At 43.2% G+C, this 13,936-nt stretch overlaps 1 protein-coding gene across 1 annotated transcript in view; it reads left to right on the forward strand.

The window, feature by feature from the left end:
• The first annotated feature begins 8,817 nt into the window (after positions 1 to 8,817).
• LGSN (lengsin, lens protein with glutamine synthetase domain) overlaps positions 8,818 to 13,936 on the forward strand; it is a 32,386-nt gene continuing 27,267 nt past the window's right edge. Inside the window, exons 1-2 of the mRNA XM_044291105.1 lie at positions 8,818 to 8,959; positions 9,715 to 10,347. Coding sequence (XP_044147040.1) covers positions 8,818 to 8,959; positions 9,715 to 10,347 — 775 coding nt within the window. The remainder of the gene's footprint in view (positions 8,960 to 9,714; positions 10,348 to 13,936) is intronic.

Consider the following 13,936-nt stretch of genomic DNA (forward strand, 5'->3'; position numbering starts at 1 on the left):
TTTTTTATTAGTCCTGAGAGAGTCTCCTGTTCCTTCAGCTGGGAAGAAAGAGGCCATCTTTTGTCCTGACACTATTTTCAGGGCCCTTTGGTGTCATATAGGGCTCTAGGTTTCTTCGTTTGAATGTTCCTGTTCATACTGACAGTAGTCAGGGCTTGCTTTAGGGATTCACTAGATGGTGACCTTTCCCATTTCCCTAGTTTCCTGACCTAGTACTTTTCCCTCCCCTCTTGTGTTCGGCATGGAGTTTACTACCCACACCGCGCCGTGACATTATCAACCATCACAAACCGCAATTTTTTGTTTGTGTCAGCGAGGCTATGGATCCAATCGCTGCACTGGCTAGACAATTGCAGGGTCTGTCTATAGAGGTAGCTGACCTCCGCATGCAGATCCAGGGATCATAGGCTGCTGGTGCCAGTAGTAGTTACCAGGCCTGTCCTGAACCTAAGGTTGCACTTCCGGCCAGATTTTCGGGGGGAAGCGATAATTTCATTTGGTTCAAAGAGTCATGTAAATTGTACTTTAGGTTACGTCTGCTCTCATCTGGGGATGAGAGTCAAAGAGTGGGTATTATAATGTCGTTGCTTAAAGGGGACACTCAGTCTTAGGCTTTTTCTCTACTGACTGGATCACAGTCCCTCTGGTCAGTAGATTAATTTTTCAGAGCAATAGGTCTTATCTACGATGACCCGGATCGGATCTCCCTGGCCGAGACCAAGTTACATGGTTTACAGCAGGAAAAGCGTTCTGCGGAGATCTATTGCTCTGAATTTAGGAGATGGGCTATGGATACAGAGTGGAATAATCCAGCTCTCCGTAGCCAATTCTGTCAGGGATTATCAGAGAGGCTAAAGGACGCGTTGGCCTTTCACGAAAATACTAAGTCATTGGAAGCGGCTATGTCCCTTGCTGTACGTATGGATAGACGCCTGAGAGAGAGATATAAGGTCCCTCACTCTCAGGACGAACTATCATATAACGTGGCGGCTTCCTCTAACACCTTGGGTGGAGAGATTCCAGAGTTTATGCTTGGTGATGAACCTATGCAGTTAGGGGGAGCTACCCCTGGGCCTGCTTGCAAGATTTTAGTCATAAGAAGGGAGTATGCTTTTTCTGTGGAAAAAGGGGACATTTTGTTAATGTTTGTCCTTACATTCAGCATCAAGGTGAAAAAAAAAAAAAAAAAAAACAAAAAAAAAAACTAACTTTTAATTCCCATCTCACTCTTGGTGGTGTGGGTGGGTAGTCAGAGAACTTACTATTGTCATTTACTGGTAGTACCCGATTTCTCCTGTCTGCCGAGGTGGCTCTAGAGTCCAAAACTGTGGGAATTGAGGTGTTCATTGATAGTGGGGCAGGGGTTAACCTAGTTGATGGTCAGTTTGTCTGTTTGCATATGTTGACAAGTGCATTTGAGAAAAATATTTTGGTGTTTGCAATAGACTCCGCACCACATACTCAAAATTGTTTGTCACAGATGGTGCAGGACATCCGTTTAAGAGTGGGTGATTTTTATCAGGAATCCATTTTGTGTTTTGTGCTGGAGGGTCTGCCTGCTTCGTTGGTTCTGGGTTTACCATGGTAGAGCAAACATAATCCTACCATTGACTGGCAAGCGAGACAGACTCTCGATTCGAGTCATTATTGCATGGACAGCTGTCTTAATACATCTCTTTCTGTCTTGACCACAAAAGCTGTTCTCGCTTTCATTTCTAAATTCTCTGATATATTTTCTGAGAGTGGTTGCCAGGGTTTACCCCCCCCCAATCTTATTCCCGGAGCGAAGTAGCCCAAATCTAGCTTATATAACCTTTCTGAACCCGAAAGAGCGGCCATGCGAGAGTATATTGCCGAAAGTTTGGGTAAGGGACATATTAGACCTTCCAAGTCCCCAGTGGCAGCAGGGTTTGTAAAGAAGAAAGACTGTACTGTTAGGCTATGTCTGGACTTCTGTGAGCTTATTAGGATTACGGTCCGTGATCCGTACCCCCTTCCTTTGATTCCTGACTTGTTTAACCAGATTGTTGGTGCCAATGTGTTCTCAAGTGGGACCTAAGGGGGGGGGGGGGAAGGCATATAATCTGGTCAGGATCAAGGAAGGGGATGAATGGAAGATGGCATTTAATACCCCAGATGGTCATTTTGAGAGTCTGGTTATGCCGTTTGGGTTAACTAATGCTCCTGCGTTTTCCAGCATTTTGTTAATATCTTTTATCATCTGGTGTGGAGGTTTGTTGTTATGTATTTGGATGACATACTAATTTATTCTCCAGCTATGAAGACTCATTAGGATCACGTGAGACAGGTGTTACAGATCCTAAGAGAGAATAAATTGTTTGCTAAGATGGAGAAGTGTGTATTTGCATTTCAGGAACAGTGATGAGTGGCAGGGGCAATATTCGAAATTGCAATATTTCATGAATATTTGGGCGAATATTGGGCGAAGGACAATAAATTTGCCAAAAAAATTTTGATTACAATATTCATGAATACGAATATATAGCACTATATTCTAAATATTCGCAAGTTCTCGAAGTGGCAATATTTGCAATTAAAATTCACGATTCGAATATTCGCGCTCAACACTATTCAGGAAGTGCAATTCCTGGGTTACCTACTCTCATCTTCAGCTTTTCGTATGGATCCAGAGAAGGTTTGTGCAGTGTTGGACTGGGATCGACACAAAAATCTGAAAGCGCTTATGCGTTTTTTGGGGTTCACAAACTACTATGACTGTGGTTAAACCTTTAATGGACATGACTAGGAAAGGTTCGGATGTCTCATTCTGGTCTGATGCGACATTGAAAGCTTTTTCTGCGGTGAAGGAATGTTTTGCTTCTGCTCTTATACTGGTGCAACAGGATGTGTCACAGCCATTCATTGTGGAAGTTGATGCATCCGAGCTAGGGGTAGGAGCAGTCTTGTCGCAGGGTCCTTCACCTAGTAAATGGCGCCCATGTACATTCTTCTCTAAGAAACTCTTGGCTTCAGAAAGGAATTATGACGTGGGTAATAGAGAGTTGCTGGCCATTAAGTTGGCTTTTTAGGAGTGGCATCATTAGTTGGAAGGAGCAATTCATCCCATTACTGTGCTTACTGATCAAAAAAATCTGGCTTACCTGAAGTCTGCTAAACGACAGATGGTCATTGTTTTTTACCAGATTTATTTTCATTGTCACCTATTGCACTGGGGTTAAAAACGTCAAGGCTGATGCTTTGTTGCACAGCTTTCCTGGGGGAAGGGGGGGGGGGTGATTCGGAAGATCCTGGTCCGATATTGTCTGAAGGGGTACTTATATCCGCCCTATATCCCGACCTTGAGGCAGAGGTGTTGGAGGCCCAGGGAGATGCACCGGATTCTTGTCCTCCGGGGAAGTTGTTTGTTCCTTCTGAATTACGTCACAAGGTGTTCGAGGAACATTACTGTATGGTTCTCACAGGACACCCTTGGAGTAGATCTACTGTCGATCTCATCTCATGTAGATTCTGATGGCCGGGGTTGCGTAAGTGTGTTGAGGACTTTGTGTCTGCAGGCTGAGGCAGCAGCAGAAGAGGGAGCAGGAGGGGCCTGAGCCCTTTCTTGGTTTTGAAGGTGCTTACTCCACTGCAGCCCGTGTCTTGCATGAAGATGCCTGGTCATGCAGTTTGTGCTAAGGTTCAGAACGTTAATGCCTCACTTCAGGCTCTGATGGCACAGCGTGCAAACCACTCGGGTCTTGTCGTAAGCACATTGTGTGAAGAAGTGCCATGCCAGGGTAGTCCTTGAAGCTGCCTTTAGTGTGCTCGGTCCCTGGTGGCGGTGGCCAGTAGCAGGCGAACTGTCTTTGCCACAGCTGCTCTGCTTTTGCACCCTGCTCCCTCTTTTGCTGCGCTGTTGGCTCAGTCTCACCACTGCCTCTTACTCCGAACTCTGAAAGTCAGTGGCACAACCTTCATTCCATGTGGGGTCTAGGACCTCATCGTCCCCTGCATCGTCTTCCACCCAGTCTTCCTCCCTGACCTCCTTTTTTGGTCTGCACATTGCAGAAAGACGCAGCAGTTGGCACCTGTGTTTTGTCATCATCAGAGACGTGCTGAGGTGGTATTCCCATATCCTCATCAGGAAACATAAGTGGTTGTGCATCAGTGCATTCTATGTCTTCCACCCCTGGGGAATGGCTAGGTGGATGCCCTTGGGAAACCCTGCCAGAAGAATCTTCAAACAGCATAAGAGACTGCTGCATGACTTGAGGCTCAGACAGGTTCCCTGATATACACGGGGGTGATGTGACAGACTGATGGGCATTTGTTTCAGGCGCCACCTGTGCGCTTTATGCAGAAGACTGGGTGGGAGATAATGTGAACGTGCTGGATCCACTGTCGGCCACCCAATCGACTATCGCCTGTACTTGCTCAGGTCTTACCATCCTTAGAGCGGCATTAGGCCCGACCAAATATCTCAGGAGATTCTGGCGCCTACTGGGACCCGAAGTAGTTGGTACACAAGAACGTGTAGCTGGGCCCGAATGGCCAAGTCTTCTCCCTGCAGCAGTGGCTCCACCACCACCACGACCATGACTGCATCCCTTATTAGAATTTTTCCTCATGGTTAGCGTTCCGCCAAGCACGAAAATAAAAATAAAGGGAACGGTATATATGGGCTGGTTAATATGACAGATTCTCAGCGAAATAGCTTTAGTTCAGCTACTTCTAAATGGGTACGGTCACACACAGATAGTGTCACAGCAGTGTATATGGGCTGGTTAATATGACAGATTCTCAGCAAAATAGCTTTAGTTCAGCTACTTCTAAATAGGTTTGGTCACACACAGATAGTGTCACAGCGGTGTATATGGGCTGGTTAATATGACAGATTCTCAGCAAAATAGCTTTATTTCAGCTACTTCTAAATGGGTACGTTCACACACAGATAGTGTCACACCGGTGTATATGGGCTGGTTAATATGACAGATTCCCAGCAAAATAGATTTATTTCAGCTACTTCTAAATAGGTTCGGCCACACACAGATAGTGTTACAGCAGTGTATATGGGCTGGTTAATATGACAGATTCTCAGCAAAATAGCTTTAGTTCAACTACTTCTAAATAGGTTCGGTCACACACAGATAGTGTCACACCGGTGTATATGGGCTGGTTAACATGACAGATTTCCAGCAAAATAGATTTAGTTCAGCTACTTCTTAAAGGGTACGGTCACACACAGATAGTGTCACAGCGGTGTATATGGGCTGGTTAATATGATATATTTTCAGCAAAATAGCTTTAGTTCAGCTACTTCTAAATAGGTTCTGTCACACACACATAGTGTCACAGCGGTGTATATGGGCTGGTTAATATGACATATTTTCAGCAAAATAGCTTTAGTTCAGCTACTTCTAAATAGGTTCTGTCACACACACATAGTGTCACAGCGGTGTATATGGGCTGGTTAATATGACAGATTCTCAGCAAAATAGATTTATATCAGCTACTTCTAAATGGGTTAAGTTACACACAGATAGTGTCACAGCGGTGTATATGGGCTGGTTAACATGACAGATTTCCAGCAAAATAGATTTAGTTCAGCTACTTCTTAAAGGGTACGGTCACACACAGATAGTGTCACAGCGGTGTATATGGGCTGGTTAATATGATATATTTTCAGCAAAATAGCTTTAGTTCAGCTACTTCTAAATAGGTTCTGTCACACACACATAGTGTCACAGCGGTGTATATGGGCTGGTTAATATGACATATTTTCAGCAAAATAGCTTTAGTTCAGCTACTTCTAAATAGGTTCTGTCACACACACATAGTGTCACAGCGGTGTATATGGGCTGGTTAATATGACAGATTCTCAGCAAAATAGATTTATATCAGCTACTTATAAATGGGTTCAGTTACACACAGATAGTGTCACAGCGGTGTATATGGGCTGGTTAATATGACAGATTCTCAGCAAAATAGCTTTAGTTCATCTACTTCTAAATTGGTTCAGTCACACACAGATAGTGTCACAGCAGTGTATATGGGCTAGTTAATATGACAGATTCTCAGCAAAATAGTTTTAGTTCAGCTACTTCTAAATGAGTTCGGTCACACACAGATAGTGTCACAGCGGTGTATATGGGCTGGTTAATATGACAGATTCTTAGCAAAATAGCTTTAGTTCAGCTACTTCTAAATAGGTTCGGTCACACACAGATAGTGTCACAGTGGTGTATATGGGCTGGTTAATATGACAGATTCCCAGCAAAATAGCTTTAGTTCATCTACTTCAAAATTGGTTCTGTTACACACAGATTGGGTCAGAGCGGTATGGCCTGAAGACAAGCGCCAGATCATGCAATGCTGTGCTGGTGCACTGCAATTGCGGTAAAATGGCCGCCAATGACCACTGAAAAAAGTGTCTGAAAAAAACGCTCAGGGCAGGCACAAAACCTGTGTGCTCTGCACCCACAAAATATTGATGATTCTCAGCTGTAGATGTGCAGAATATCAGTACTTCGTTGTATTTCTCCCTGCCTAATCTCTCCCTCACAGCAGCAGCAACCTATCCCTACACTAGTGAAGAGCAGAGTGACGTGCAGCGCTACGTGACTCCAGCTTTTAAGGAGGCTGGGTTACATGATGCACTTTGGCAATCACAGCCATGTCAATAGTAGGCATGGCTGTGATGGCCTCTTGGGCCAAGTAGTATGACGCTTGTGGATTGGCTACTTCGCAGCCTTTCAAAAAGTGCCATAGAAATCACCGAACCCGAAGTTTTACGTAAATGTTCAGGTTTGGGTACGGGTGGAAAAAATCGTAAAGTTCGGTACGAACCCGAACTTTACAGTTCGGGTTCATTCAACTCTATTGATAAGTGGACAGTTATATTATAATATCCATGTGTAGCCTATGTCCCATCAGGGTGGTGTTTCTTTCTGTCTACCTGTTTTTAATTACTATGTCGTTTAAATACATCATGTTATGAATTCAATAAAGCATTTATATATTTTGGTATTAGTACGTGGTGAGCTCCGTTTTTTGTAGGTTTTGTGTATTTAATGGGAGCTGGTACTCTTGATTTTTGATCGGTTGAACCTCGTACTGTTGTCGCAATATGTATTGCATGTGCTGACTTCAGTCCGGGCATGAGGGTCCCTTTTGTTTTTTTGTTTCTATGTCTTTATACTGAGTAGTAGTCAGGGCTCGGTTTAGGGATTTACTAGGTGGTGACCTTTCCCCTTTCCCTAGTTTCCAGGCCTAGTACCCTTTCCCTTGCCTCTTGTGTTCGGTGTGCAGTTTACTACCCACATCGCGCTGTGACACCCTTAGCTGTTACACTACTGGATATTACTAGCCTCTAATAGGCACCAATTGGCCCCCGATGATTTCCAACCCGTGGGATGAAACATGCCATGTTGGGAGTGGTGTGAGGGACTTTTTTAGGGATAAGGCCGTTTGAGGGTCAGGTTCCTGATGGGGTCATCCCTATTGGGGCGGGTGCTCTGTAATTGATAGGCAGGGTGTATTGGCCCCTTCCTCCATGCTTCTTTAGGGCGTAATAGGTAGAGTAAAACCACACTTTATTTTTCTTCCGGCATCACCTGCTGCCAGCATCCCCATCTTGGATTATATGGGACTTATCTGGGCATTCTAAGTCCTACCGAACACAAGGAGTAGAGACACAACCAGACTGATAAGACCCATCTATGTTGAATTTCCCTTTTGTTGTAATTTTTTACGGTGTACTAGTCATTAGCATCTCTTTGCATTCTGTTGATATACAGGGCAATTACCCCTGCTGTATTTTACTCTTTATTATTAAAAGTTTATGCGTTTTTTTCCCCACCCCCTTTTTTCAGCTAGTTATACATGTGAGCAATCCAAGAGACGGTAGATCAACCACCTTCTGCTTGATGTTTATCTTGTGTAAATTTTATTTACAACTTTACAATTTTTTCATTACATGAGAATCCCAGCTATACCCAATGTGATGAAGTAGATGGCACCATGTTATCAAATCTTAGAAGACGGAGAGGAGTAAAAGTTACTGGCAAATACTTACCTCCATTAGAGTGGGAGACGATAAATGCAACCAATTCTGTAAGTTCCTCAAATATGGTATTTTTCAGACTATTTGATGCACTTTTTCCATCCTCTAAACAATGCTGAACTCATCTGGTGGATCTAATAGTATGAATACTGGCAGCCGCAAGTGTAATAAAGCAGGACACTCTGTGAGAGTGAAAGGTCCTGACAGTGCAGTTATATGTCAGCAGTATGTACTGTGCTGTTTGTACATAATAGGGGGGCATTTATGAGGCCAAGAAAGTCGTAAAATAGGAATTTGCATATTTTTGGTTTTACTTAGGCAAAAACATTGCTTTTGCATTTTTACACCACTGCAGTTTTGGAAAGTGGGCTTGGTTAGCTATGTTAATTGGTTTCAGCTCAGATTAGTTACTGTCTTCCGATATTACCCTCATAATAGATTCCACCCATAGTCTTTGTTTTCTGCTCACTGAACAGTCACATCTTACACACAGACATGATCAAATAGCACACATATTTGTACACAGCACAGTAAATCCCAGTGATGTGTGTGCTGACAGCACCTTCTAGGCACACTATGCTGTACAATCTACTGCTCTATACATTACGATGACCCAGTCAACCTTTCTGTCTCCATATACACACAATGCACTCTTCTGATCACTGAGAGAGAGAATACTCCACTGGAAATGATACATGCAATCCAATTCTCCTTCTAAAAGGACAAAAGAGAAAATTACCCTGGTAAGCTGAGTGGCCTTGGGGTACTCTTTCTCATCAGAGAAACCGACAAGCATGCATGAGGAGTATTGTAGTCCAGCTAACACTGCTCAACCTTTCCAGGAAACATTTGTGCAGATGACATCAGATAGGAATAGTGTACTTTTCTTTTTTTGGAAGGAAACCCAATTTGAATATCCTTCCCAGAAACCCAAAGGTATGCAAATTAGCCTTCCTTCCAAAAAATAAAAAGAGCACTATGCCTATCTGTTGCCAGCTGATGTAAGATAAAAAAAATTGCATATATATTTCCAAGAAAGGCTGAGCAGTGTTGGATGGACTATAATACTTCTCATGCATACTTGTTTGTTTTCCCAAATCAAAAAGAGCACCCTACGGCCACTCAGCTAACCAGGGCAATTTTCTTGAGAAACCAAGTACTCTTGTCCTTTTGAAAGGAGAACTGGATTGAACATCTCACTGAGAGAAGTGTAATACTGCGACATCCAGTACTCTTGTCCTTTTTGAAGGAGACCTGGATTGCAGGTCTCTCTAGCTCTCATATTTTTACTATGAATTTTTTTTCTGAAGAATTGAGTCCTAGTAAACCAGAGACTGTTATATATCAATTTTCTAAACAATTGGACCAAATTGGATTGAGGTCTGAATCTAACTTTTTTAACAATTTGCCAAATCAGACACAAAACGAATTTCAAGAAGTTCGCTCAACTCTATGCATATGCTCACTCTCCCCCATCACTCAGTACCTACTGCATGTATACACTCACTCTCCCAAGCACATGCACTCAGGGAGCACTGTGGTTGGCATGGGGGGCACTGTGCCTGGCAATCTGATGTAGTTTCAGGATATATACAGTAAAAAATATTCTCCAATTTTTATGCTTCTGATTATTGGTACATCTTACAGTGTGTCTGAAAACATATATAATGATACGGAAAATTATTTTCAAGCATCTTTTGTGTTTACTACACTACCTCTCAAGGATGAAAGCCAAAGTTCTGCACAAAAAGATAACCAAGGAGATAGCTCATCTAAAACAGAACAAGAGAAGCAAAGAACGGAATCTGCTGTGTCTACACAAACTGCTAGCATCAAAAATGCTGAGAATATGCCTGATGAAAAAATGAACTCTAAACAAAGTGTTAAAAATATTCATGAAAATCCTAATGAAGATATGTTACCTTTGGGATCAGCTATACCCAAAGAGACACTGGAAGAGTTAAAAAATATTCTCAAGGAGAGCCCATTAATTATTCGTAAAAACAAATGGAATCCAAAATCTACTACTACAACTCTGATATATCCTTCAAACCGAGCTGAGAAGTCAAGTGAAAAATCAGGTTTAACTTTTGAAACATTTAAACCATATGTGGGGAAAGAAAATCAGAAGTTACAATCCACAAAAGCATCAGAAGTAAATGAACCCTGTGATTTGTTAATGGGGCAGATTTTATCAGACCACACAGAGCCACAAAAAGAGGAACAATTAATGCAGCCTGTTCTGTCATTTGATGAAAATCAGAAGTTATTACCTGATAGATCAAACAATGATTATGGTATTAAGTTTGATCCTTCTACTTATGGTAAGAATACAGATTCCATACTGTCTTGGTTGTACTCTAAGCTATGACCCATTCAATGTAACTATATTTAAGGTGAATCTGTCACCAGAGACCTCCCTATCAAAATGTTTGTGTAGACACATAGAAGTAGATCACCTGATTTCTTTTGTTGATCTGAGATTTAATTCCTAAGTTATGATACTTTTTCTTAATATGCAGATTAGGCCTTTGGTGCAATGAGGGCATAACCATTGAGGGGACTGGCCACAGAAATGAGTGGTGCCACAAGAGCAATGGACTAAAGGCCTAATTTGCATATTAAGAATCTTGAATATTAGGAATTAATCCTCGGATCCACAAAAGAAATACAGAGTTTTAATCATGTGAATCACCACTATGTGTCTAAGCCAGGCATCCTCAAACTGCGGCCCTCCAGCTGTTGCAAAACTACAACTCCCAGCATGCCCGAACAGCCTACAGGTATCAGCCTACAGCAAGGCATTGTGGGAGTTGGAGGGCTGCAGTTTGAGGATGCCTGGTCTAAGCAAACACTTTGATAGATAGGTAGCAAGTGACAGATTTCCTTTAATGCATGCCTTACACTTTTTGAAAAGCCCAAGGAGGAACAATAGTGAGAAAGAAAATCTTGTTGCACCTCTGGTATTATGCAACAAGATTTTTTTTCTCACTACGCCTCTAAATCTGCCCAATGTCTGTTTATACACATGCAATCCCGTTCAATCCCCTTTGTGCCCCTACACAGTAATAGTGACCTAGTGACATAATAAGACTATCCCCTTAGTGTGCCAAAAATGTAGGAATTCCACCTTAGTGCCCATTACACAGTTTGGTGCCCCCTTAGTGCCTCCCCACACAGTATGATGTCCCCCTCCCAGTAGTAAGTTTTCATAAGTGCCCGCACACAGTGTAATGCCTGCCTTAGTGCCCCCATACAGTGTATGAGGCTCTTTTAAGTGCCCCCCACACATTATGAGGACCCATAAGTGCCCCTTAAACAAAGTATGAAGGTCCTATGCCTTTCCATACAGTTTGAGGCCCCTTTAAGTCCACTCATATACAGTACTGCCTCCTTAGTTTGAATAGCCACCCATTCCACATTCCAGTGATAAGTGCTCTAAAGCAGGTCTGCGCTGTCTGTGGGTTGGCACAGCAGGCACGATGATATCACTGTATCAAGCCTGACTGCACTGAATCATTGGCAGCAGGGGAACGGTTCAACTGTATGTGCAGCCTGATGATAGCAAGAGCGTAAATAAAAGTTGCTGGGCCGAATAGAAAATTTTTGAACACCTCTATGCTCCAGCAACTTCACCACAACCCCCTCCCACAGCTAGTCAAGACCACCTAGACTTGCCATACAACCCCCCCACCCACTCAGTAGTTATGCCCCTTTAGTGTCCCCACATAGTATAATGCTTCCTTAGTGCCACCACACAGTAGTTATGCCCCTTGGTTCCCCCATATAGTAGTTATGCACCAGTTATGCGCCCTTCACAGTAGTTTTACCCCATTAGTGCCCCCACACTGTAGTTATGCCCCCTTAATGACTTCACATAGTATTTATACGCCCTTATATGCCTTCTTTACAGTAGTCATGCCCCCTTAATGCCATCACATATTAGTTATGCCCCTCACACAGTACAATGCTCCCCCTTAGTGCTCCCACACAGCTGTGCTCCCCCTTAGTGGACCAGCACAGAAATGCTCACCCTTAGCCCCCCCCCCCACAAAGTAGTAATGACCACTTAGTGCACCCACACCTGGATGACACACATGCAGTTGAAGTCAGGAGATGCCAGTCCTGGGACTGTCTGTTCGGGACTGTCCAGCTGGATCTGGGACAGTTGCGAGGCACGTTTAATGATTTGTGTTGTGTAATATCTGAACAATTTAATAATAATGTTCTTGATTGATTAGACATTGTGAAGAATGTGGAGTTATTATTTAATTCCTGCCATTTGCTTCAGGAGTTGGCAGAGGAAATCAAGCTCCACAGGGGGGCCCTGCTTCAAAGTGCAGCCATGTGTTTACAGTTCACACCACACTCAGCCAGCATGGAGGCTCACTCATCCTACAGGAAAAAAAACTGTGGGAGGTCTGAGCCACTTACATAGATCACTCAAATCCATCAGACATCATGGAACCAGGAGTTCATAAGGGATTATGAATTGCCTGTCCATCACAGAAATAAACCGGTTACATCTACAACCCTGAGACTGAGACAGACTTTCTCCTGATCGTCTTGTGCCGGTAAGGTGCAAGGAAGGGGACATATGGAGAACTCCCAGTAGGAACCAAATAACGGTGCCATGTTTGGTGCCAGCCGGATCCTTTGCTGCCAGAACCATCTCACTATGATCTTCCTGATGAGGAGCTATGATCCATAATGGGTTTTTGGATTCCTAGCTGCCTCACCGGAGCCAGGAGTTGTGGGGTCCTCCCCGGGGGAGGGGAGTGAACCACTACAGGTGAAAATGCCCATCTTTCTCTGAAGGGGGGTCAAGTCAGGTAACGTGTTTGGAGAGACCTAGGAAACTCGCTGTCCTCACTGCCTCCCGTGTGACTACAGCTAAGGATTATAGCAACCAAGAATTTATCATCATAACCCAAAGTATTACTCACCTACCCGATAACTGACTTCTGATCTGTTTAACTCTGTTTGTACCCTATCATCTGTATTTGCACCTCCAAACACTGTATATATTTGTGTGTATATAGTGTTATGTCTAATGCGCCCTTAAGGCAATTAAATATATCATTCAATCTTGCACTGTTCTTGTATCTCTATCCACAAATCCCGTCTACCTGGGATGGTTTCTGACCCGATATAATCCCATTAGAGGACTGGGCTTATATCTAACAAGGAACTGGTGGCAGTCTACTGGGCTGACAGGGCTCTGTTTCACCGGGGCAGTGACAAGGCTCTCTCAGCTTGTCAGGGTTGTGAGCGAGTGTTGGGCCACGCCGTGCATCACAACCTGGGCCTCCCTCTCTCACTCCCCGTGCATCCCTGTGTCCGTGTGGACAGGAGGTGTCTGTGTAAACTGTGCCAAGCTGACCTTACGTACTCCCAGGGAGGGCGTAACATCACGTCTTGGTGACAAAACTGTACCACGTGAGCTCGTCGTAGTTGACATAAGCTAGGGCTGCGAAGTGCGGTATTAGTCACTGACATATTTATACAGTACCTGTTATGGGTTTGTAGATTTATTGACAATACATTTGGAAAGTCTTCAGACCCTTTAAGTTTTTTTCACATTTTGTTTATTTTGCTTCCTTGTGCTAAAATAAATTAAAGTTTTCGCCCCATCAGTCTGCACTCAATAACCCAAAATAATGTGAAAACAGTATTTTAGAAATGTTTGCACGTTTATTAAAATGGAAATACAAAAATTTCACATGAACATAACTATTTAGACCCTTTGACACTTAACATTTAGCTCTGGGGGCTTCTGATTTCTCTAGATCATCTTTGAGATGTTTCTCCACTTTGATTGGAGTCCACCTGTGGTAAATTTAGTTGAACATGATTTGAAAAGACATACCCTTATATAAGGTCTCAGAGCTGACAGTGCATATCAAAGCAAAA

The sequence above is a fragment of the Bufo gargarizans genome, chromosome 4 (genome assembly GCF_014858855.1).
Source record: "Bufo gargarizans isolate SCDJY-AF-19 chromosome 4, ASM1485885v1, whole genome shotgun sequence".
Lineage (NCBI taxonomy): Eukaryota > Metazoa > Chordata > Amphibia > Anura > Bufonidae > Bufo > Bufo gargarizans.